The 25,586-nt window shown below is 53.6% G+C and overlaps 2 protein-coding genes across 2 annotated transcripts; both read right to left on the bottom strand.

Moving 5' to 3' along the window:
• Nucleotides 1–1,655: 1,655 nt before the first annotated feature.
• On the bottom strand, nucleotides 1,656–13,215 carry ERN2 (endoplasmic reticulum to nucleus signaling 2; the record flags this gene model as incomplete). The annotated part of the gene is made up of 22 exons (XM_084270795.1): nucleotides 1,656–1,920; nucleotides 1,996–2,063; nucleotides 2,324–2,447; nucleotides 2,674–2,801; nucleotides 2,914–3,061; nucleotides 3,763–3,962; nucleotides 4,158–4,257; nucleotides 4,907–5,096; nucleotides 5,720–5,810; nucleotides 6,073–6,316; nucleotides 6,559–6,735; nucleotides 6,970–7,091; nucleotides 7,725–7,875; nucleotides 7,964–8,042; nucleotides 8,139–8,400; nucleotides 8,682–8,783; nucleotides 8,870–8,992; nucleotides 9,159–9,231; nucleotides 9,563–9,635; nucleotides 10,187–10,220; nucleotides 10,552–10,669; nucleotides 13,138–13,215. 22 exons carry the CDS (start codon nucleotides 13,213–13,215, stop codon nucleotides 1,729–1,731), a joined length of 2,877 nt encoding a protein of 958 aa, XP_084126921.1. The 3' UTR covers nucleotides 1,656–1,728.
• Nucleotides 13,216–18,600: 5,385 nt separating this feature from the next.
• Nucleotides 18,601–25,407, bottom strand: UBFD1 (ubiquitin family domain containing 1). Its single transcript, XM_084271190.1, has 7 exons — nucleotides 25,292–25,407; nucleotides 24,785–25,051; nucleotides 24,484–24,692; nucleotides 23,240–23,305; nucleotides 22,925–23,030; nucleotides 20,393–20,475; nucleotides 18,601–19,156 (listed from the first exon to the last, which is right to left on the bottom strand). Exons 1-7 carry the CDS (start codon nucleotides 25,320–25,322, stop codon nucleotides 19,046–19,048), a joined length of 873 nt encoding a protein of 290 aa, XP_084127316.1. The 5' UTR covers nucleotides 25,323–25,407; the 3' UTR covers nucleotides 18,601–19,045.
• Nucleotides 25,408–25,586: the final 179 nt, after the last annotated feature.

Below are 25,586 nucleotides of genomic sequence, written 5' to 3'. Positions count from 1 at the left end.
CCTGGGCCTTCTCCTGAGAGAACAAAGCGTGGGGAGAGGAGAGCAGAACTATCATGTCAGTTGTACATGTCTGCACTGATGCTCTAGGCTTTTGTTCGTCTCTTGCAGAAATTCAGGTAAGGTATTTAATGTACTCAGGGTGAGACTGAGCAATCACCCTTTTAATACTGAAACAGGAACTCTGAACTTTTGTATATTGTATAACTTGATTAAAGATTGTTTGCTGTTGTTCAGCCCTGTCCCTGTTGCTTGCTGGGTGGGAGGGAGCAGCACCTCGCCTCTGGCTTCTCTTCCAAGCAAGAGCTCTCCTCTTCACCAGCTCATGCCTCTGTGCTGGTCTCCCCAGCTTGGGTGCAGGAGAGGGGACTTTGGGGGTACAGCAGGAGCTGGGCTCTAACCTGGAGGTTGCACCCTTCTCATTTCCCCTTTCATTGGCTCTTGACTATGAAAGATGCTTAAAAATGTGACTCTAGAAATAGGAAAAGCCATCTAGACTGCAGCCCAGTACCCTCTGCTGGGCTTTCTCCCACCGCTTCACAGCCAGCACCTACTGCTGCTCTCAGGCCCGTTTACTTTTTAACCAGGACAAGGGTTTTTTTTTTAGTGTTTTAACTTTTTTATAATGTTTTGTATAAAATGCTCCAGGCCTTATTGTGCTCTGACAATAGCACAAACTCCTTCGCCCCAGCACAGAGGAATCAGACTGTACAAAATCATTGCTGCTGTAGAGAAAGAGCCTTGCCCAGCGGTCCCCAGGCTGCCTGTGCTTGCAGGCAGGGTTGTATGGTGTGCTGTAAAACAGAAGCCCCCCCCTGCCACTAACTCTGCCCCCCTCCCCCCGGGAGTGGCTGTGGGAGCTGCAGCACAGGGGTGTCTTCAGAGGGAGAAGGGGTGAGGCTGCCTTTTTGTCCTGTGACAGCCCCTCCCAAGCAGCTGCACTGCTGTGTGATCTGCTGGGGGTTCCTGGGCATGGGACTGATGTGGGATATGGGGGGGGGGGGGGGGCTCTGGCTGGGTGTCGTAACAGGATGCTGGTGACCAACAGGGAGGAAAAACTTCTCAGCCCAGCTGAGATGAAATGCTTTCACTGCTGGGATGGGGGCGGTGGTCCCACACCCCCTCTCTGGGGCTGGTGGCAGCCCCACTGTGAGAAGCATGTCTGAGGCCTGAGGGTGGCTCCTGCTCAGCAGGGCTGAGGGATCAGCTCTGGAGTCAAGGCTGGTGCTTCAGTCCTGGTCCCGGACATGCTCAAAGAGCATCTTTCCCAGGCACGTGGCTCAGGAAGACGCTGATCCTGGGTGAACGTCCTGCTGGAACCTGGCACTGGCCTGGCTGCGCTGCTCTGCTGGCTGCCCTCAGGAAAGCCCAATGCCTGATTTCTTCTCTCTCCTCAAACGCTGCATCCACCACGGTGAGTGTTTGTGTGCTCTGACACAAGGGAGTCACTGCTTGCAAAGGTAGGTACCCAGAGGGTCCCTCTCAGGCTGAGAAGACCCCAGGTGAGAGCCCAGTGCCACCCTATTTTCACATCTTCTGGGCCATGCTGCTTGTCATGCAGGTCCTGGGGCCCCACCTCACCCCGGGGAGGGGGAGAAGAAGGATGCTGAAGAGCCCCAGAGAGCCCCCAGGACTGCTCCCAGCTGCTGTGAGACAGCTTGTGGGTAGGTACAGAGAGGAGCGGCTGCAGCAGCCTCGCAGGGTGGGTGCCATTCTGCTGTGTGTCTCTGCTCACTCGCCGCTGTCCCCAGGCCCCTGGCTGTAGTAGGAGTGGAAAAGCCGCTCCTGGGCACAGACCCTCATGGCCCCATGTGTGTGCAGCAGCAGCCGGGGGAAGCGGGAGGTGAAGTAGCGCATGAAGCCATCGGGGATGGAGCCCAGGGTTGCCTGGACCTCGGCTGGCAGCTCATGGTAGTGATGTTTCTGCAGGAGAGAGGAGGGTGAAGGGAGCAGGGGTGGGCTGGCAGCAGGGATGGAGGGGAGCTGGGATGGTCGTACCTTGTTCCTCATGGCCCGCAGCAGGTCCCGAACTGAGCCTCCCTTGTAGGTGCGGAACTTCCTCAGGTCTGGAGAGAGCAGGAGAGATGCTGAGTGATGTGGGATGCAGCCAGGGAGCTGTCACAGCCTCCACCATGATGCCAGTGCCACCCCACCACCCAGTGACATGTGGCAGCTGGTGCCTTTGCCCACAGTAGTTTTTGGCTCCTAGGCACAAGCAGGTGCCTCTGGCTCAGTATAAGGCACCAGACCCTGCCCAATTCTGCGTGAAAGGCAGCAGCAGGCTCAAGCTGCAGGGACAAGCCTGGCCCCTACCCCCTAACTTCACCTGTCTGCAGTGGGAGGGAGATGTGCATCCTCCAGTTGGTCCTCACCACCGACCGTCCCCCTGTCTCCAGGGCTGAGACGATGGGTCCCTCAGCCGGCTCCTTCTCGATGCGGTCACTGACGTCCTGTGTGCCCAGGGACAAGGGAGGTTATGGTGCTGCCCTCCCCTGCACCACCCCCTCCACTGTCAGGGAACAGAGCTGGTGCTGAGGGGGCACGAGGAGGGTTTGGCCCTGACCCCTTGCCAAAAGTAGCTCAATATGAGCAGGTGGACCTAAACAATGCTGCTTCTAGTACTTGTTTTTCAGTGCACACCTGTGTCTGCTGCCCAGGGGGATGGCACACTCTCACCTGGAAGAACTGCAGCTGCTTCTCCTGACTCCAGAAAAAGGGATGCATGAGGACCACAGGGGCTGAAGGTCGACACTGAGGCTCAGGGCTGATCATTGCCACAATCAGCTCTCGTGCAACAAGCTTGTCTGGTAGGTGGAACAACACAATGGAGAACTATTTCCCCTGGAGAAGGACCAGGAGCTGCGCCCCTTGGCTCAGGGCTTCCTGCGGGGACCTGCTTGCGGGGAAGGGTCTCACCATGAGCTTCCTCCTGCAGACAGCTCAGCTGGTAAGAGCCTGACAAGATGTTGGCCTGTCGCCGCAAGCTGTCCCCAAATGGGTGCTGCCCTCCTGATATCACGTAGTAGAAGACACAGCCAGCTGAGAAGATGTCCACAGCACACGTCTGCAAAACACGAAGGGAAGAGAGATGGGACCCTCATGGCAAAGGGTGAGGAAAGCTTTTGCCTCCCCACTTTCCCATTCTTTTATGTTTTGCTACAGAGCTGCTGGAAAATGCATCACACTGAGCTCCTGCCTGCCTGGCTCCCTGGAATCAGTGGAGCACCCATTGCATTGGGTCTTTCTCAGGGAAGAGGCCTTTGGAGGCACAGAAGCCCGGACTTTACAGCCAGCCAGACACGTCAGGGCTGCCGGTGCCTCACCCAGCTGTGCAAACTGACCCCAGTGAAAGGTTACGTGCAGCACGGTGCCAGCACCAGTACATGCTCTGCCAAGGACTAAACCAGCAACCAGCTCCCAGCAGGAACAGGACTCTCTGGGTTAAACCAGTCGGAAGTGTAACCACAGTGAGCCGCTGCCACCTCTGACCTCCCCACCCTGGGCTCCCAAGGGCTGCAGCCGGATGAGATGCCCCATGTGGAACACAGACAGACACCGTCCCATGAGGTCCAGAGAGCAGGGCAGCTGCTGGCTGGGGTGAGGAGAGCTGGCGCTCTGCACCTGGCTGGCTTCAGCTTCCAGAGCTGCTGTCTTAATTGCGTGTTTCAGCAATATGGGATGAGGGTGCTGCCAGCACGGGGCACTCTGCCATGGGGGGGTTCAAGGAGGGCCCAAGGTAGGGGCAGGTGTTCATAGCTCACTGACGGGGTTCTCCTTCGGGGCCTCCTGCAGCACCTCGGGTGCGATCCAGCCCTCGGTACCAGGGATGCCGGAGCGGAGGCTGAAGCTCTGTCGTCCCCCCTGAAGCTTCTTGCAGAGGCCGAAGTCAGAGATGACAGCTCGGATCTGCCCATGGCGATTCGGGGCAGAGATGAGGATGTTACAGGGCTTCAGGTCTCGATGGACTGGAAGAGAGAGTGTGAGGTGCCACCTGCCAATGTGGTGGCAGGGCAGAAGCAGACAGGGGTTCTTCCTGCTTCCCCATGTGCTGCCCACCCCCACGGCTGCTGCCTGCACCCCACAGCCTTGGCTGAACCCGGGACCATGATGGGATGTGTTGCTCTCCTGCTCGTGCATGGTGGTGGGTCACTGCCTCTTACCGATGCTGAGGGAGTGGAGATGGGCCAGCCCAGACATGGTCTGACGCAGCAGAGACACCGGGTCCAGGTTGCGACGATCGAAGCTGGGGCTTTCCACATACTGGAACCACGCAGGTATAAAAACGAGATGAACTGAGATTTACTGGGGGAACCAAGGCAAGGCTTGCCAGGAGAGAGACTTCTCCCTGGGCTGACAGCGGGGGAAGGAGGCAAGCCCATGGGGAGGCCATATGTGCCCAAGGCTTGCCATTGACAGGTCTACCAGTCAGCACCTATTCCCTCCACAGCAAACCACCCCCACCTGTGTCCTCTGACCCCTATGATCTCAGCAACACTCCCACTTCACAGAGCATTAAAGTGATGCTTTCCCCCCCACCCTGTGCCGAGACTCTTCCCAGCATGTGCAGAACTGCCCCAACCAATGCAGCAGCTCAGAGCTCCTCAGCTCCCTCCAGAGAGGGCAAATCAGGAGAACAAGGGCAGGGGCTGGACTGACACAGAAGCAGTGCTGCTGTGCCTCTCCACAGTGCCTGGCAGCCTGCCCCTGCCAGATCCCACCTCTGCTCCCGGAATGCTGGCTGCCACCCCTGCCCCTCGGCAAGCACAGCTGCAGCACCTCCCTGACAGTGCAGACAAGAACCTTGGGGGACCCTCTTGCAAACACAGGAGGGGCACAGCCAGGACTGATGGGCACCCCCCTGGCAGCAGTCCCACACGGCTGCCCCTGTGCCCCCAAGGACCAGGCTCACCTCCTGCAGCGTGGCAGAGCAGAGCTCGATGGCGATGTAGTGGAACTGCTTGTCCTTCTCGGTGCAGAAGTAGCGGACGACATGGGGGTGCTCGTCTGACTCCCGGAGCAGCTGGACCTCTCGATCCACGAGGTGGAAACACTCGGGCAGGAGGCGCTTCACAGCCACGTTCCGGCCATCGAACTGTCCTCTGGGCAAGGACACAGTGGATGGTGGTGCCCATGCACAGCCCTCCCCAGGCAGAGCAGAGCCCAGCGCTGCAGATGCGCAGCCCAGACAGGCTTTGGCTTTCCCCTTGGGGGTCCTCAGCATGGGTCACCTTGGAGTGACTCCCAAAGACTTGTCAAACTATGGACGGGCAGAAATCTCTGCAGCTTCCTGGAAACTTTCTCCTTTTTGTAGGAAAATACTCCCCCCCTGCTTTATGCTGAGTGCTGGAGAAAGGGTAACCTCCCAGGGACTAGACCTGCTGCTGCCGAGAGCTGCCTGGAGCAGGCACAGCCCAGCTGCCTGACAGCCTGGGGCAGGCAGGGCAGGGGGAGAACAGGGGGGTGGTGCAAAGGGGGGACCTGCCCTGTGTACTTGGTACCTGGTTACTGGAGGCCATGAGCCCAGCTCTCCAGATGGGTTTGATGACCCATCATCATGAAGACTCATCATCTTGAAGATGATGAGAATGGGAGAGTGGAAACCCACTCTCCAGAGCCCCAAACCACTGGCTCTCAGCCAGGGAAGGAGCTGCCTTTCTGCCATACCTGTGTCTCCCAGGAGAGGGACAGCAGAATGAGGGCAGGCACCTGGGGTACCACTCACCTGAAGACAAAGGTTCCTCCAGCTCCATGCCCCAGCACGTTCTTGGGGTTAAAAGAAACTTTCCCAACTACAATCACGTCTGGTTCTGCATCTGCAGAGGAAGAGGAGGACAGCCATCCTTCAACCTATGAGTCTGTCCTACAGGAAGGCCATCCAGTTCTTGATGTACCTGGCCATTTTTGGGCCCTACTACTCTTGCAATTGTTTTTGTAGCCCATGCTTATCCAGCATCTCCACCCTGTCAGCTGGGGTGCAGCCCCCTCATCTATGCTGAAGCATCTTTGCTCCCGCTCTGGGTGAGAACACCTATGGACAGACAGACAGCCCCTTGCACCTTCCCCCCCTGCACACACCTTCAGCAGCTGCTGGGACAGCTGGATCTGAGCTGTCCATCCCATTAGCCAGGTCCTTCAGGCTGGCCGAAGGGCTGGAACTCTGCGAGAGCTGCGACACGCTTCCCTGGCTCAGCCCTGGCTCCACGGGCTCTGCAGGGACACCCTCCCCAGAGACCCGGCTGGGGAGCAGCATCTCCTGCTGTAGGAGCTGAATCTGCTTCTCCAGCTGCTGCTGCTGCACCGCATGCTGCTTCTGGAGTTTCTGGAACACAAACCACGGCAGCACTCAGCTCCTGCACCCTGAGCAGAGCACCCCCTGCCCCTCGCCCAGCCGGCACCACCTCGGCTTGTTAGGAGCACGTAGGAGAGAGACAGCGTGGGAGCTGCACGGCTCAGCACAGCCAGGCCGTCGCTGCTTGTGCCGCAAGGCTGAGACAAAAGGGAGTCCCCATCCCTTCGGAAGCGGCGTTTCTGGGTCAGGATGGTCCAGGAGCCGCCACTCACCGTGAGCAGGAGGAACAGGACTCCCCCGCCTAGCAGGGCCGTGCCGACACCAGCCATCACCAGGTCCCAGATGCCAGCCTCGGGGTAGACCGTCACCTGCTCCCTCGGTGCAGGGTCGGGCTGGAACGGCCCCTCGCTGCGGATAGCCGGCTCCTCCGGGCTGCTCGGGGCCAGAAACTGTAACGCACACCCAGGGCAGGGTGACACCAGAGGGATGGACCACGGGGCACTCAGGTGTGGGACCCCCTCCCCATGACAGCCTTGCATAAAGAACACCCCTCCTCGTGTTACCCCCTCACCCTGGGAACCCACTGCCCAGCCCCAGATGGCCCAGCCCCTTCATTGACCAGCAGCACCCAAGGTTCCCCCCCCCAGTGCAGAGGTGGGACCCAGCAGAGCTCCACCACTCACATCATCAAACGCGGTCCTGGCAGGAGGAGCCCTGGGGATGATGGTTTCTGTTGTCCTCCTCAGGTTCTCTGGGAAGGCACGTAGCATTGTAGTGTGGACCACGGGAGGCAGCTCGTGGTGCCCTGTGATGGGAGGGAAATGGAGACAACCCTCAGCTGGTCTCCAGTCACAGCTTCAGTCCCTCATCTCCTCAGCACTGATGTGGGCTTGCCAGGCAGCTCTGGCTCTCCTGGAGAAGGGGGTGTTGCTTTCTCAAAGGAGACACCAAAAATGTCACAGCTACAACCTGCCACCTCTGTCCCCAGGGATGGGGACCTGGAGCAGCAGCCAGTGGCGGAAGGTAGAGGGCAAGATCCCCTGCTCTCAGCACGCACAGGCAGACCCTGCTCCTCTGCCTCCCCACAGCTCCAGACCCCACCCTGATTTCCAAGCATGACAGCGCAGCGTGGGCTATGGTGCCATGATGTGGCCATTGCACCTGGACAGCAGTCACAGAGCGGGCTGCTCCAACGGCACAGCACACCCACCACCACCCCTAAGTCAAAGGGTCCCTGCCCACGCCCCCCTGGGCGGGGGGTGGCTGATTGCCCCTCCTCGTGAGGGGACAAGGAAGGGCAGCAACCGCCCCAAGTCAGAGCCCCGTGGTCCCTGGGGGTGACACCCCAAAACACAGTGGCAGCTTGGGCTGCCCCTCCCCAGGGCACCCTCCATGAGCAAGGATGCAGGGAAAGCCTGTACCCCTTGAAGATGCGCACCTATTAGGAACCACTGGTTGTGGAGTGAGGTGATGCTGCCCTGCGGGTACTTGACGTCGGTGCTGGGCGTGATCTCACACTCCCCTGACTCTCTCATGGTCACGTCATCCGTGGTGGGGCCGTCGATCCTGGCCAGCGTGATGCCCTGCGGCTGGGGGTCCGATAGCTTGTGGAGCACCGTGCAGCCAGGACGTGCACCTGCCACAGCCCACCCAGAAAGGGGCTGGGGGGACACTCACCACCAAAGCCACGCTGCTGTGGACCAGTGATGTCAAGGCATAGAAGCTGGCTGCGTGCTTCCCCACGTAGAGCGCTGGCCTGCAAGGCAGGGACAAGCATCAGCCTTCCATCCGTCACAGATGAGGGCAGCTGAGCAGGGATTAACACAAATGCCACCGCTCAGGAACCACGTACAGCAGCTGGGTCTTGGTGGCAGTGAAATCCTTCACGGACTGGTAGCTCCACTTGAGGAGATGGATGTCCTGAGAGTGGAAGGTCAGGTAGCGCAGGGTCTCCATGGCCAGGTTGAGGTGGGGGACGCGGCGGAGGCTGTCCTGATGCCACATGTAGATGCCGACCACGGGTGAGCCATAGTTCTGCGCCCACAGGACCTCCCCGCTCTCCTTGTCCAGCGTCACCACCAGCCCGTCCCCACTGGAGGCGAAGTGTGCCATTTCTAGGCAGAGCCAGAGGGAGGGGGCGATGCAGCGGTGCTGGCCGTGGGGCCCCCTCTACCCCTGCTCCATCCTGCCGCTGGCTGTGGGCCATCACCTGCAGCTCTACTTCCACAAGAGCCGTGGCTGCCACCGCAGCCGTTCTCGCTGGCAACCGGCACAGCCGAGCCCCACCGGCCACGGCAGCATCTCCCCGGGTGCCCGCGCAGCCATGGGCGCGGCTGCGAGCAGCGTGCCGGGGCAGCCGGCTCCCACCACTCCCCCGTGCACGGCGGCCACTCACTGTAGTGGTGGGACTCCTCGCAGAGCGGGGCTGAGTAGTCAGAGAAGGTGGCGTTCCAGCGCAGCTCCCGCGACTTGGTGTCGTACATGGTGATGACATACTCTGGGGAAGAGAGCGGGGAATGAGGTCACCGCCCGGCACCCCGTTCCTGGGACTAGGCAGACAAGCGGGGAGCAGGACTGACTTACGGGTACGGCCGATGTAGAGGAGGGGACTTGAGGGGCACAGACCATCCCAGGCCTCTGTCGAGAGAGTGGTCTGCTTCTCTCCTGACTTGGGGTCCACAATGAACCAGGTGTCCTGCTTCTTCCCTGAGGATGAAAATACAGCATTCCGTAAGTCTCTGCAGTCCTGACGTCTGTCCCCAGGGCTTCCTTCCTCCCATCTCCTCCCCAGGGACGTGTCCCCAGGAGGTCCCTGCTCAGCCTCTCCTCCTCCCTGGCCCCAGGGCTGGTGGTGTGGCTGGTCTCTGCGTACCGGTGTAGAGGACGCCGTCCGAGCTGCGGCATGGCGAGGACTGGACCAGCTCCGGGATGGTGAACGGGAGCTTCTGCAACACAGACAGCAGTGTGGGTGCAGGGCCAGAGAAACGCCTCCCTGTGCAGCAGCAGCCTTCCTGCCTTCAGAAGCAGGCTGGGAAGGAGAGGTCCCTGGGACTGTCCCCTCCTCTCCTCTCCTGCCTTCACTGCTGAACCCCAAAGCAGGACAGAGCAGTGGGAAGGAAAGGGTCCCAGCTGTGGTTGCCCCCCACCCACTTGCCTGACATCTTCCAGGTGCCAAGGACAAGCTGGAGCAACAGAAGACCCTGGGCTTGCCCTGTCCATGGTGCCCACCCTGTCCCCCAGCCCGCTGATCCCCAGGGTGTCCCGCAGCCCACTCACCATCAAGCCTTCTTTGTTTTTCCCTCCCAGGATATACAGGCTGCCGTCATTGGGGTCTGGCAGGAATGCTGGTCTGGAGAGGAGAGAGGAAGGTGAAAGGTGAACTGGCCCTGCCCTGGGAACATGCTGGGGAGTAATGACTGCACTAAAGACACCCCTTGGGGTTTCACTCGAGGATGGGCCTCTCCTGGAAGCCTCCAGCACTGGATGTGGTAGGAGATGAACTCCTGCTCCCTCTCAGCATGGAATTCCACGTAACCACCCTGCGCCTACCGGCTGGGTGCCCAGCCCACCCCAGGGAGCTCCCTGCTGCCCTGACTTCCTCCTGCTCTTTCAGGTGGATTCTACTTGGCTTCCCTTCCACGCCTCTGTGCTGTGAGCTTCGGGCTGTTTGTGGAAAAGCTACAACTCGCCAGCAGCTGCTCTGCATCGGCACCGCACCATACGCTGCACAAAGGGCAGGCGTAGGGCAAGGCTACGTCCTGAGCTGGGACACTCCCGTCTCTGCAGTTACCCTCCTGTGCTGGCCAGGGCAGCCATGCACCTCCAAAAGGCTCCTGCACAGCCCACAGCCTGCCCACCCCAACGGCCCGCGGCGGGGGGTACAGGACATGGGACACTCACTCTGCCACATAAACCGGCACCTGCAGAATAGGATCTGAAAGAGAGAGAGGGAAACGCGGCCGTCAGCAGCCTCTCCCTGCGAGGGGACAACGTGGCAGTGTTTACCAAGTGCAATCACGCGCTGCTCTGCCCAGGTCTGCAGCCTATTTGCATTTCAGACCCAGAATAGGCACTTGTCGGCAGCAGGGTCTGCCCCCGCCCCCCAAGATGCTCCCAAGATGCTCCCCTCCATGCCTGGGGCTGGCACTGCAGGTGGTAGCGTACCCTGGGGGCTGAAGAAACTGCTGGTCCAGACAATGATCAGGAAAAGCCAAACTGGGGGCTGCATCCCCAACACCCCCCCCCCCCCCCGAGTTGCTACTCACCATCCTTCAGGGTCCACTTGATGTCACCCGTGCTCTTACTCACTGCGTGAAGGTTTCCATCCAGTGTGGAGATGAAAAGCAGCGTTTCTGGGACAGTCACAGCACCACCTTTGAGGCACTACAGCCAGAAACACGTCCTTAGAGAGCAGGGACAGACTTGGAGACAAGCCCCCATGGCCCAAGCCATCTCAGGAAGCTCAGCAGACCCCCAGCACGCACACTACAGGGAAGAGCCTCGAGGTTCCTTCTCATCCCCGAGGCAAGGCTGGGAGGGAAAATCATTTAATTCCTCGCACCAGCACTTTAAATCTCCTTGTTCCTCCAGCTCCACCCTCACGGGACACCTGCAGCACTGCACCTGCTAATGGCTGTTTGGAGGTGCTGTGTTTTATATGTGTGTGACATTAAGCCCCAGCACTACGGTTGCCACGCTCACAGAGAGCAGCACCACCAGCAGCGTGCAGACTTTGTGGTCCCCGGCTCCTGCAGCACAGGTCACATCCCACCAGCTCAGTCCCCGGGCTGATGAAGCCTTTCCAACCTCTCCCCTGGAGCCAGCTGTCCTGCAGGCAGGGATGAGCCGCTGTTCCCAGCCACCACTCCGAAGGTGACACAAACAGCCCAACTACCCGCTCTCTCCAGAAACAAACGAGTTGGGTGACTTTTCATGCCAGAAATGCAATTAATGCTCGCCTGGACCTTCAAAGCTACAGGTTTCAGCTCCCCTGACGTTGAGGGAGTAATTGCACCTTCACGCTGGGAAGCGGAGCTGCTGCTTCCGCGTCCAGCATCGGCACAGCAAGCGCCAGCTCAGCCGCCGCAGGCTGGTACTCACGCCAGCCTCACCCTGTCAGCAAACAGGGCTCAGCAAACAGCGCGGGGACCCAAATGGCTCTGGGCAGAGGCAGGGCCGGTGTGGCCGTCCCCAGTGCCACGGAGCCCGAGCAGCACCCAGGCTCCACGCTGGCAGCCGCGCAGAAGCTGTTTGAGTAAGCTGCTGCACTGGGCACTCGTGGGGGGTGGCTGAAGGACATCCCTTGTGCCCATCACGCAGCCCAGCCAGCAGCCCCCACGCTGCCTCTCGCCTGTGCTGTACCAGCTCCTGGAGCCTGAGCAAAGGGCCTGGCCTGGAGACCCCAGACCAAAGAGGGGGACTGGCCGACAGCTGAGATGATGCACTCTGTGTGAGCACGTGCCTGCCTGTGGAGCAGAACCTGATGGATGTAACAGGCCAGCCATGGCACGGTGGGGCAGGAGACGCGCGTTCCTTTGAGTCACTGGAATTCCTCCAGATCCAACAACACAGACAGAAGCCCCAACGGGTACCAGGTCGCCCATTTTCTAGCTGTACCTCCTGCCAGGAGCACACAGCAGCTCCCTCCCAAAACACTTCACAGCCACCCCCAGCTTTGAGCTCAACTCTATTATTTGCCTTTCTCCTGGCAAGGGACTGGCTGCGAGGGACTGGCTGTGATGACAAGCCAGGCCAGAAGACACAGAGCTCTTGCAGTCTGGCCACCTGCACAATGGAAACAGAACCGAGACTGCCGAGCCCTCCCAGATGTCAGAGCTATAGTAGGCTCTGCGCTCACAGGCTCTGCTTCCCCCTGCCCACCCCCCTCCCTCATGCTTTGCAGTTTCTTCCATCTTCTCTGCAACTCCTGTTTTTTCAGTGACAGGCCAGGCTGGCCAGCACACTCCTCGCACACCACAGCGTGCAGAACTGGGAGCACTGGGGAGCTGCCACCCTCTCCTCTGCTCCCAGCCCCTAGCTCAGAATCACAGCTGCTGTTCCTGTGGGCTGTCCACAGGACCTGTGGTTTTCCAGGGCGCCCACTACACCAGCCTGGATTCTGCAGTGATGTCCCTGGGGCTGGAGCTCAGCCAGGGACTCGGGGCACACTCGCTCCCCCAGTGAGGAAGGGGACAGACAGGCCCAGGCAGGAACATGGTGCCAGCACCCACTGCCTCCTTCGCTGGAGCCGCCCTACCGACGTCTGCCAAAGCCACCCAGCCATGCTACCCTCCCTGCTGGAAATGCCACCGGCAGCCGAAGCTGGCATCTGGCTCCCGAGAGCACCTCCCTGCCAGCCAGCCAGGTCTCTGCGGCCAGGAGCAGGCAGGAAGGGGCTCCCAGGAAAAGGGACTCTGCTCGCAGCCCCAGCCAGGCCCAGAGGTGGGCGCGTGTTTCTGAGCGGAGGGGAACACGCACCCAACCACCCGCACCCCGCAGACACCACAGCCCCCCCCCTGCCCCACAAACCACGCGCTCCTGGGTGCGGGACCCTGCGCACCCACACGGGTGGGTGCTCGAGCCCGCGTCACCCCACGCTCACACCCACGAGTGCCAGGCACAGGCAGGGGCTGTGCCTGCCCGCATACCGACCCACTCCCACCCACAGGCTCGCAGTTCGCGGAGTGGGGGGGGCCCTGGGTGTCCACACGCTCCCGATGCTCTGGGGCGCGGGGGACACGCACCCACTCGCGCAGCGCACCCCGACGCGCAGGTACCCGCGCTGCCGCCCGCGGGCTCTGTCGCACCCCCTACGCCCCCGCTCCCACCCGCCGGCCGTGCCGCGGCCCTACCTGTGCCGGGGGCGGCGGGAGGAGCAGCGGCAGCAGCAGCAGCAGCCCCCGGAGCAGCGGCGCGGCGGGGCCGCCCATGTCCCGGACATGCCGGGGGGCCGCGACGCGCAGGGCCGGGCCGGGCCGCGCTTATCGCCGCGCCGTGAGTCAGCGGGGCCGGGGCGGATCCAGGATGCGGTTTCCTGCCCCCCCCGGCCCGGCCCGGCCCCGAGCACGCCCCGCCACCCTCCTTTCCCGGCAGAGCAGCGGCGTTCAGCGGCCCCGAGAGGCTGCAGCCGGGCGGCCGCAGCCACCCCCCTTCCCCTCGTTGGTTTCCCTTTAGGCGAGCCGTAGTCTCAGGGTTAGCATCCTCCCCTCTCCGCGCACTCGAGGGCACCGGCACCTGAACCGTCCCGGCGATTTTAACACCGTTCTGGGAAAAATTCCTCTCGCCCGTGGCATGGGACGAAGCGTATGGGCAGCCCCCAGCCCCCTGCCCGGACCCAGCTCCCCACAGCCCCCCCACAGGCACCGAGCCTGGGGGGGAAGGGGAGGGCTCTGCCTGACACCCTGAGCCCCTGTAAAGCAGCTTTAGCTTCATTTCAAGGAGGTGCTTTAAAAACACTCTTCCCACAGACGACAAACTGGGGGTGAAGAGGATTTGCAGCAGGATTCAAGTCTGTTCCCTGCCCAAGTTACCAGGTTGCTCCTGGATACTCACCTGAACAAGAACTTGCCCCTTTGTACATGAGGTGAACGATGTATCACCCGTTCTGAACTTTATCTCACCCCTTTCTTTCTTTAACTGGGGGGACAGGCAAAGTTTTCAAGCCATCAGCAAACACCAGCAGCATCTGTTAAGCATCAAAACCCGCCGGCCTAAGCCACAACTGTGCCTGAGCACCTGCTGTTGGGGACTGTTCCCCAGCAGCACGCTCTGCCCAACAAGGCCATCTACAGTTTAAACCAAGATAAAACCCTTTCAAGAAGAAGAATTCCTGTCATCCACAGCCTTTTTGCATGGAGTGATAGAGGGCAGCAGTATACCCAAATCCCCGCCCCAGGAGCAGGGCTCCACTGGCAGCAGATGTGACGAGCAGGGGTTGCCTGGATTTCTGCCTGTGTTCAGCTAGTTTCTACAAAGAAACTAGCTACAAACCGTTTGCTAACAGTTGTTTGTGTGGTCAGAAGTAGCTTAGTACCTACAGAATGGTGAAACACTCAAACACAGAAATACTTAATTATCAAACTTTAATTCATAAGACTAATCTTACAGAATAAAACAATAGGATAACCAGTCAAGGTTACACTTAAAAAAATCCAGCAGTGCAAATCTAAGACTAAATATTTGTCATCTCCCCCTCCCCTGAAATAGGCAATAGATTATTTAAAAATACCATAATACATGGTACTTACATATTCCATTTAAAATAAATCTGCAGTGGACACAAACATCTAAGATTGATTTTTTTTCTTTTTTAATATAAAACCAAAGAATGAATTGCTTAGAATACGGGTAAGACATAGTGAACTTCCATGAGCCACAGACAAGCGAATCCTTGGCTAGAAGGTAAAACGGCCGTATGTTTCATACAAGACTTGCTACAAGCTCTCCTGGTCCCCCTCCTCCCTCTCCCCCCCCCCCCCAACAGTGACAAGGACATTAATTAACCAAGCAAGATGCTAACAAACCTAAAGGTGGCAAAAGGCTGGAGTACAAAACTGAAAATGAGAACAGCTCCAGTGGGGAAAAAAAAATAAAATCAAGTTACAGGGAAAAAAACCAGAAAAGTAAACAAGAGAAGGAAGGTTTGGAAACAAACCTTGCTCCACTGAGACAGCACAGCGAGCACCCGGAGCAGGGAGCACACACTGTGCCTGTGCCCGCACGGCTCCATCACCACCAGTTGTAAGGGAACACTGTGATCGGGAGGGGAGGAACAGCCCGCCACAATACGGCACCTTGACAGTGTCATTGCAAGGGAATTGTTTCTCTTTGGCCCTTAAAGTATGAAGAAACAACAGATAAGAGCTGCGTCAAGTACAAAATTTAGCAGGCTGTGTGCGTGTGTTGCCAGTTAAAAGTATTGGGCATTAACAGTTTCTTATCTAGCTCTTGAGTTCAGCTCACTTTTTCTTCTTTCAGCATCCTAACACTCTTGTTTTAGTTACACATTTCATATCAAACAGCGTCATTAATGGAATTCAATGATTTACTTTGAGCTCAGTATGAAAAACTTGAGTAATACAAGATTTTCCTGCAAGGTACAGTCTCTGGTCAAACCCAAATGAGGTTCAGCGACACACTTTTGCATTCCTAATGCAATACTAATCCAGGAACTGTGATGCACGGAGATGGAATACTCAACTTGGGACAAGGGGAGAAGAAACCCACAGTGTCGGGCATGGAGAAGGGAAAGGAACGGCACAGAGATGAGCTGCAAGACTCAATGCCATGGAACAGCGTACAGAGGGCTCAGGGACTGGAGCAGGGCTTCTTCCCAACAGGATGGCAGTGAGGAGGGAGATGCTGCCCGAGCGCTGGGAGCAGCTGCCAGCGCAGCGTGGGAAGCACTGGCTTTTGTTCTGAGGAACCCCCCACGTCTGTGCTAATCCCCTGTTAGTAAATCCAGCAAATGCAGCTTCATAAGGAGTCGTATCCCACAGCGTGCCAGGGGAACTGCACATGTTTACACCAGGGAGTCCATCCCCGCGGAAAGGACATCGCCGAATTGTCACTGAACTAAAAAACTTTTGCTCAAGGACCACTGAATGTTACCACAAGCTTCCTACAGAAGACTACACGTCAGATCTCTAAGCACCTTTACTCAAAATACTGATTATATTTGTACTTTACTCACACTGCTTGTGTCTTACTGAGGACTAATTGCCAAATTCCTCTCCAGGACTGTTTGTTATGCTGAATCTGCCCTTGAGACAATCACAGATACCAGAAAGTAAAAGCCAGAAATCAAGAGAGAGGCTAGTAAACAGCTCCCCAGTTAGGCAGGCTGGAACACTAATGAACTAGAGTGATGGTGGTTTTTTAGATATTAATGACCATTAGTTAATGTCAATAACTGCCTTGGAAAAAATCAGTATATACCAGAAGATAAAGCTTCACATCATTCCAAAAGAGAAAGGATCTTAAATTCAACCAGAATGTTCACGTAAGGAACTCCCAAGAAACCTATGATATTACAGCCAATTAAAGCATTTTCTGTAACTATCACTTCCCTGCATTCCAATTCAAGCTTTGCACATAGAACAAGGTGGTGAAACAGCTTCCTCTCCCAAATCAAATCCAACCTGAACAGCAGCACCTGAAGAGGATCACATTTTCTTAGTTTGTAAGAATTTCTTCTCTGTGTTTAAGACTGCTCTGTAACCAATGGGGTTTATATCCTTTCTTTTGAGATGATTGATTGTACCTGGTGCAGGATGCAGAGTGATGTCCTTGGGAAAGCAGCAGACAGGAGCGTTCGACACTGCCCCGTGCCCCAAGCACCCCTCTCGCGATACATCGGGTCCCTGCGCTCCCTTGGCACTGGCAGCAGAGTCTACTCACCCCGGTCACTGCATGGAGCACCGAAGCCACACGAACCCTGGGGAGGAGCTGGAACTAAGAGACACGTCCTCTCAAGGAGCAAGGAAAGAACAGGAAAGGAAAAAGGAGTATGAATGGATGTACAGACAGGTCTAAGCAAGTCAAGTCGCAAGCGGGAGCTGATGGTCACAGAACCAACAAGACAGCAAATGCAGAGGCAACCCCAAGTGCCAGAAAAAGCTCAGGTCACCCATTTTCATGATAGAATGATACTTTCATGATACTTTGCAAGGTACTGAATTTTAAGTTTAAGCCTTAACACCAGGACTGGCAGCTATAAACACGAAGCAAGACAGCTGCATTTAGTTGTAACGCTCTCCCTGATTAACTAACACCAACTCCACCACCTGCACTCACTCCCAGCGTCAGGAGGGGGCTGCTCCAGGGAGCAGGCACTGCACTGCTGCAGGAACTGCTCCTGTCTCAGCATGTTTGTGTCAAGACACACTGCTGGTGGCTTGTATACAGAAAGGAAATACCTCAAGCTACAAGAGTAACAAGCACATCGCTAGTTTCTATGTAGGATATGAAAAAAACACCTTTAAAACTCATATTGCATGAACCTTCTAACTGAAAATACAAAACAAAGGCTGGGTATGTTGCTGCCTAGAGTCTACAGGTAAGTATGTAACCTCATACCAGAAAGTGAATGCTTTTACTGGTCTCTAAAATAAATACCCATTTGGGGATTTGCACCAGCTGAGTTTCAACTGGGCTGTTTCAAGGAGAGTGGAAAATGGACATGAAGATATATTAAGACCAGCTATCCCTAACAAGGCTACTTCTCCAGGAGTTTCACCAAAGGTTGAGCTACTGACACTGAGAAATATCAAGCCTAGAGTCTTAAAAAAGAGAACAGCGATCTGTTAGATGCAGGTTTAACACCAAGCAAGACTGATTCAGTCTGACTGCATGATACAATCTGTTAAGGGTGTGCACCTTTTCAGGACTGAGAGGTCCATTCAGAAAACCTGAGATCAATGGCACGTGAATTGCTGAGATGACACGCAGAATGTCACAAACCAAAGGCGAGGAGCATTGTTTCAGGCAGGATGAGATGCAAGAATTTCCTGTAAACTTGAGCAAGAGAAAAGCTGAAAGGTGACTTAAATTTCAAAACATCAGTTGCTGGATAGATACCATAAATTTGGTTAAGATTCACCGAACAAGGGAACTATGAATTTTCAAATACAGGTCCCAAAAGGCTACTGCCCTTATTTTAGGATCCAGTGGCATCTGAGCTTCTCTCTTCCCTGCTCCCTCCACCCCCAAACAAGGCAGGAAGGTCTCTTTGGTTCAGTCCCTTTGCAAGATCTGTGTCACTGCTTCACCCCGTTCATGCCAGACAGCACTTTGCAGCGCACTCTAGAGAGGGTTTGGTTTTCTTCCTTAATCTTCAGTCAAACAGGTAAGTGTTGTCGCAACAGCTGCAAAACCATTCTGGAATGCAACATGCATGATGAGGAAAATGCTCTGAAAAACATAGCACCCCTGAGGCAGGAGGCAGAACAGGAGCAGAGAGGTATGCAGGTGGGAGGGGAACAACTACCATGGCATGAGAGGGGACAGTAAGCAGCACCGGGTCATTGCGATTACAGAACATCCACAGTGGTATTTGTCTGCTCCAAACATGCTACACAGAGAACCAACCCAGAGCTTCCAGTGTTGGGAAAAAACAGAGAGAGAGAGAGAGAGAAAGCCAAAGAACAAAGCAGGGCATCTTTGGGTTAAAAGAAAAGAAAGAAAGGAAAAACAACTAAACCAGAAGAGGTTTTGCTACCAAAGATTCAAACCTGAAATAAAAGGGCCAGCAGAATATGGCTTACTAAACATCACCTTTGCATATGGTTTAAAGTTTATTTTTAAAAAACTGGTTTCTGAAATTCTCAGTCACAACCAAGTAACTAAATTAAGTCTAATGCTTGTAACTGAAAGATTATGAAAATACTCGTTTTTGCTTAAACCATGTAAAAAATCCTCAATAATACATCGTAATATTTTCTTTTTAAAACTAAATTGGAAGATCAACTCTCAGCAGATTTAAGTGTATTACACACAATATTTTGTGAATTAAGATTTATTGATTTCCATTGTTTTTGCTTTAAATATGGTTGAAGCTGACTGCAGAAAAGGGATGGTGAAATTTTTTAAGTTAAAAGTAAACTAATGGTGAAAGAACATCACCTCTGGCTTCCATCAATGCCTCGTTTATCATATTTTATTAATAAGTTCCAGGACTATCAAATCCAGGGATCTTGGAGGCCTCTCCCAGCAGTGTCCTTAGCTTTGTGTCATTTTCCTGTGCCAGAGGTGAGCGTGCTTTCAAAAATACTGCCACTTTCCCAGCACCGTGTCTTTGATTGCATCAACATATTGAGTTGGTACCCAATAGACCCAGTAGTAAGATGCTTCTGTTGGGCCCAGCTGAAATGCCTGCAAAGTTAAAAATGACAACATTTACAAATGGGAAACAGAACAGCTCACACCAGTGGACAGAGAGAGCTTATCCACTACAAAGATCAGACAAGTCTGGTACACCTCCTGCCTCCTCCAAACACTTGGGTAAACAATGAAGAAAAAAAAAAGCATTCCTCAGAGAAAGAACTGCCAAGTGCCAATTAAAGCAACGAGCTCTTTCCTTTCACGACATCACAGCAGCAATGAAAACTCTTGGCCAGTTTCAAGAACACGAGGAAATTTTTCTGGAAGGCAGAACTTGAAGTGTAAGTCAAGAATCTCTAAAGAAACGAGCATCATGTGCAGAGTCAAGAAGCCCAACAGGAACTAAGACAACGGCCACGTTTTCATAGTCACAGCATTCTATATTTAGACATAACCTCCTAGTCTCAAGTTATGTCAGTATAAATGAGGGGAGCACCACCACATGCCAATAACATCTACCCCTGCTTTAGGCTAAGAGCTTATTGTACCATGTTCTGTACCATTTTCTCACATGGGTGATCAAAAATTAAGTACTTGGACAAAGACCAGATCATCACCCTCCTGCAAACAGTGAGTTTCATGATTTTATATATTTCCCATAAAGAAGGAAACAGACGTATACAAAGAACTTACTGCAACATTAAAAATCAGTTCCTGTACTTTAGAAAGCAAATCCTCAGAAAAACCCACAGATTAAAAGGAAACGGCCGACAGCTCAGTAATGGTAACAGAGGTCTCCTGCTAAACCTGTTGCTCTTCTAGACACTATACCAGTTTTTCAGGATATTACAAGAAGAAGAATTATTACATCAAATCACTATTTTTTTTAATATCCAGCAAGGGCTGTAACTATATATATATATATACATACATACTCACATGCCCCCCTCACCAGACACTATAAAGTAAACTAGATATAGGAAAGTATCACTAATATTAAGAAAACATGAGCTACACTGTATTTTTTCTGGTTTAACCCTGTCATAAGACAGAAGATATGAAAACACCTGCAAGCACTTAATGTTTGTGTGAAATTGGCTCAGATTTCCATAAAGTAGCAGATACTCAATGTGCCACTCAAAATATTTACACTGCGACAGCAGACCATCTTCCACAACACAGGGGGCTGGTATTACTATCAGCCTCTGGCTTGTTGTGTTTTAAAAGCCTTACTTCTGCGTACTGGCCTGAAGCAGTTAGATTGATATTATTAAAGATACTACTTACCATCATGTGATAATCCTCGTGTCCTTCAATAGGCTCACTGACCACGTTTTTAATGGACCCCATCGGTAACTTTTCTGTTCTCTCTACATTAAAATTGATCAAAGCATTATTTCTGATACAGGGGGAAGCAGTATTGCATATTCATTTCAAATGCCACCTCCATCACTTCCAAAAGTTCCTCTGCCAGCAGTCTCCTCTTCGGGTGAGCTTTGGATACCTGCTGCTGAGAACCCACATCACCACACACCCCAGAGCTGGTGGGCTAACTGAAAGGAACCCAAAACTGGATGACACAGTTTTGACATAGATGACACGGAGACATTTTATGTCTCTACATCACATGAAGTACTCAGTGTACCTGACACAGGACTAAATTCACTCAGGGGAAACCCCTGGCTTTCTTTAATGTTTCCCCATAGAACTCCACATGGAGCAGTGGGATTACTCATTGCAGCAAAAGCTGGTCCCTGTGTAAGAATATTCAGGACTAACTACTGAGGATTATACTAAACTCTACAGAAATGACAAGGTTGGAAAAGCCAAAAGATAGGCTAACTAATTCTTTGAAAGCCTAATCCTGGTTTTACCCTCAGGCAGCGCTCAATCGTTACTCTAAAAACCCAGGGAAGGAAATATGAATGAGCAAGTAGGGAATGAAACAAAAATAGAGAAGGAAAAAATAAAAAAAGACTACAATTACATGACAGACTGCTGTCAGCCAGCCAGAGGTAACCAACAGGCATGGCAAAGCACGTGGTTCAGGGCAGGCTTTATCTGTCTCAGTTCTGACCCCACTCCTTTCTGAAGGCTTAACTCCACGATCCTTCCTTTCAGCTCCAACCTAAACTTACATGCTTGGGTAAAAGACAGAGAATACAATAAAGACTCTACAAAGGAGAAGCAGAACTATGAGTTCCTTAGACACTAATTTGTGTGATCCAGAAAAAAACCCCACCTACTTAAAAAAAGCATGCAGGGAGATATAAAGACAAACTTTCTCAGCAGTGTAACCTGACTCCAAACTACTCCAGTTAAGACTCACAACAGTGAATCACTGAGTAAAAATCTTACTTTTGACTCATTTAGCCATCCTACAAATGAATTACTCTTCACAATACCTCAGCATTTTCAACACCTCTACAAAAACAACACAGATCGACCGAGAAACATCTCCCTGTACCAAACCTTCGATCACAACATCATACAAAGTGATCTCTGAAGCACAGGGAGGCTGTGTGTGGGAAGAGTCAGTTTCAACTTTTCAAGGACTAAGAAGTAAAAAACTATGTTATCAGCCAGTTGGTTTTATTCCAGCCCTTGTGTGCTGGCATCTGACATGAATTTCTCAGAGCAGGAAGGAGATTTTCCCAACAACAGACAGCAATTACGACCATTCCCTAGAGGAAGGAAGCTGCTGCTAATTTTGAGAAGTAGGGAAACAGGTTACTTGAAAGACAGATGACTACAAGCAGAATCAAATTTCACAGCTCAAGAAGCACTAATCTAGAACACTTCAGAAATACTAGACTTGAAACTCATCTAAAAGGTGAAGGGAGAGGAATTACCTGAATACTAATCATGTATTTAGAATACGTTATCAATAAGAAAAAGATCTGGCTGCCCAACCTATAGAGGAAAAAGAATGACATCTGGCTTGATCACTTGGCCCAGGAGAAAAAAATATTAAAAAAAAAAAAATCACTGCAATGGGTATGATAGAGGTTTTAAAGCCAGAAAAAGCATCAGAGTCAAGTCTGTCCTATAAAGGAAAGGTCAAAAACTTCCAAGATTTCTGCTTACTTTGGAAATAACATAGCAGCTGGAGGTGCCATCCAAAGGTAATATTACCATCCAATTAGGTTACTTTACTGGGACAGTGAGCAAGCATTTCTATTCCTCTTGCTCATCACTGTCATATTGCCCCATCCTGGTCAAACTAAAGGAAGAGAGCTTCCTTTGGAAGCAGGGGGTTATCCAAGACGTCCTCAGCAATGCCTGTTATCACCACAGAGCTTTCAGCTCCTTCTGGCACCACTCAAGACTGTAAACCGACTCCTCTGCAGAGCAGCACATGCCATCCTTTCTGCAGTTGTACATCACTGAAACAAGACACCCAAACCACTTTTGGTTGGAAGGGCAGAGAATGACAAGAGGTGCCAGCACTCCTAGTTTTAATCCCAGTCCTGAGATTCGAGTCTCAGCCAAGTCATTGAGCCTCTGCGTGAGGCTGGCGTCAGTCCCATGTTTATGAAGCGCTTCTGAGATATGCTGGAAATGCCAAAGACAATTTACATTTGGAGCTATGAATAGCAGATTGGAACATTACTCCTCAGACACAACTGAGCTCGAGTTTTTCGATAACAGAAGTAAAATGCTCTGGGAAAACAGCACTTGAGCAGAAGAAACAACGTTTAGTTTTCAAGTGTCACAATACCAAACGCAAGAGTCACACCAGACGCTGTTTCTAGGTCACTCAATTCACCTGCACCCCAATTATCAATTATTCACCTCAAGAGTTTGAGAGTTGCTCACCTTTTGTACCAATCCATAGCTGGTCTTGCTCAAGTTTAAAAGTCAATCTTACTTTCCCCCCTGACTTGTTGTACATGCCAGATAATGGCACTGTTGGCAGGCGCTCCTACAAAGAGGCAACACAGTAAGTCACAGTGAAGGACTTCAACAGGAAAAGTTATATTGTCTTTAACTTTTTAGGCATAAGGATGATCCATCTTTCCAGTTTTCTGCTATGATAGCAAAGAATGATTGGCTCAGAAAAGAAGGGTCTCAAACTACGCAAAAAAAAGTCACTTCTGATTCTAACAACATTTCAAGCACTTATTTGCTTACCTGAACACCTTTAACAGAAGGCATCACATCATCAGGTTTTCCTTTATCCAGTACTTTTCTGTGTTGCTACAATATAAACCCAGAAATTAAAATTTACAAAAGACACAACAGAGCTTGTCAATTCACTTCCAGCACCACCCCTGACCATGTATCCCAGCAGCACTAACAGACAGTTGAGGACTATTCCCCATCATTTATCAGACAGGAAACAGTTAATTTTCAAAGTTAACTGAGCACTTTCTATGCCAGTCTAAAGAAATTATGTAAATGAATGAACCCCCTTTAATATAATCATCCCTTCCACAACATACACACATATGTGTGTATATATATTAAAATAAAAACACCCCAAGCCCCCCTTTAACACCATACATGCTGAATCACATAGCTGGCATTTGGCAAGACAGTTTTAAGTCCAGTGTTATACCCAGTGAATGACAGAAAGCCCTCCCTGTTTGACAGTGCAACATACCCCAACACAGCCACAAACCAGAACAGATTAGAGCAGTAGTAACTGAGAAAACCATGCTCACAGCTTGTAAGTTGCCCAGTACCTTTAAACAATGATGGAACTTACAGTGAACGTGAGCTATGATAAATTATAGAAAAACAAAAGCATGTTTCATAAGGGTTGCAGTTCCATGATGCACTAATTAATTTTTTAATCAAATTTATTTTGAGGAAGGAACGGGGCTGGTGATACTTTGGGCTGAAAATCCTCTCTCAGTCCTACAACACTGCAGCACCACCACCAAACCAACCTCACTGCACTGCATTTCACCCCCTATTTGGAGGCAGCACTTCAAAATGCAAGAGGAGTATTCAACACCTGCGTTCCCTTCAGTGCTGGGACAGCTGAAGGAACTGCTTGCATGGTGTTCATTTCAAAGGCAGTTTTTGGAGATCATCCTTTTATGTCAACTAAAATAACGTAGTTTTTAGATAAAGTTAACTTAAGGCTGCATTTGAGCTGAGAACCCTGACGCATTTCTACTTCTTGTCTGAAGTTCTAGCCTGCAGCAGCTCAAGCAGTGCCTTGCAAAGCCCCAGCCTCTGCTAGACTAAACATCTTCCTGCTGTTGGGACCTCTCTGCACAGAGCCTGTCTATCGCTTATCTGTGAGAGACGAAACCCCAGCCTGCTTTGAGGAGGAACAGGACACCAAGCTCACTACAGAGTACGACAAGAAAACCACATAAACCCCACAGCTCCCCCACACCAGGAATTATCTAAACTTCAACAACCTTTTGTCTGCAGAGCGGCTCCTTTTTATTTTCTTCAGCTTTGACCTCCTGTTGAGCAGCTTCTTTGGGCGTATTTACTGCTAGAACATCATTGATAGTCGAGCCAACCACCATAATTTTCGCTCCGTTTGTTACTTTGATTTCCCGCAACGTTTTCTCCTCCGGTAGGAGTCCCTTGAACATAACTTTCTGCATAGCAGGTGGAAGGCCTAAAGAGGTGAGAATAAGGGTTACAGGACCGCCTGGCAGCAGCGAGGGGGCGCGGGCTGCAGCGGGAGAGGCGGCGGCAGCCCCGACACACCTGTGAGCGAGTGGATCTTCTGCTTCAGCTCGGCCCCCGTGCTGTCCAGGCAGAACTTCACGTCGTACTTATTCTTGTTCCAGATAACCTTCAGCTCCACGAGCTCCTTCCCGCTCTCCGCGTCGCCGCCGTTGCTGACAGACGCCGGCGGGGGATCCCGGTGCTCCTCGCCGTCTGGAGACCTCCCCACCGCCGGCGAGCCGCCCTCTCTGCCGCAGCCCAGCGGCAGCTCCTGCGCCTCCGCCTCCATACCCGGCTCCTCGGCACCTGGAGGCGAGCGGACAGGAAGAGCCCGGCCAGCGGGAACCTTCCCCGGCCCACCCGGCCCGACCCGCGCTCCAAGCCCCCGAGCGCCGCCCGGCGCCGCGCCACCCCGCAGACCGCCGCGGGGCAGACCGCTCGGGGCCGGCTCCCCGCGCCGGCGCCTCCCCGTCTCCCTCTCCCCGCCCCACCCCACCCCGCGTTGCCGCCTCGCCTCGCCGCGCCGCCAGGACCGCGGGCTCCTACCATCAGCAGCGGCGGAGGCGGCGGCAGCCATGATGATTGTGTACAATCTGCCGCGGGGCACGCCGGGAAACGCCCGCCGTTGCCTGCTGGGCCGCGCCGCTTCCCGTAGCCCGCCCCTTCCTGCCTCTCGCAGCCCAGGGGGGGGAGGTGTTGACCCCGCGGGCCCGCTCCCCCAGGCTCCCGGCTGCGCCGCCCGGAGAGGCGGGTGGCAGCGTCCCGGCTGTCCTGCCAGTCGCTGGGGGTGCCGAGGCTCTGCGCTGCCGGGAGCCGCGGCGACAGCCGCACCCCCTCTCCC

The sequence above is a fragment of the Gallinula chloropus genome, assembly GCF_964237585.1.
Source record: "Gallinula chloropus genome assembly, chromosome: 15".
Classification (NCBI taxonomy): Eukaryota; Metazoa; Chordata; class Aves; order Gruiformes; family Rallidae; genus Gallinula; species Gallinula chloropus.
This window is presented reverse-complemented; position numbering and strand designations above follow the sequence as displayed.

What these genes read in the sequence shown, in the direction of transcription:
- UBFD1 (XM_084271190.1), bottom strand. Translation starts at nt 25,322, where the DNA reads ATGGCTGCCGCCGCCTCCGCCGCTGCTGATG. An exon ending in GAAGATCCACTCGCTCACAG is followed by an intron (nt 24,693 to 24,784) that starts GTGTGTCGGGGC and finishes TCACCTCTTTAG; the next exon opens with GCCTTCCACCTGCTATGCAG. An exon ending in GCTATGGATTGGTACAAAAG is followed by an intron (nt 20,476 to 22,924) that starts GTGAGCAACTCT and finishes ATTTTAATGTAG; the next exon opens with AGAGAACAGAAAAGTTACCG.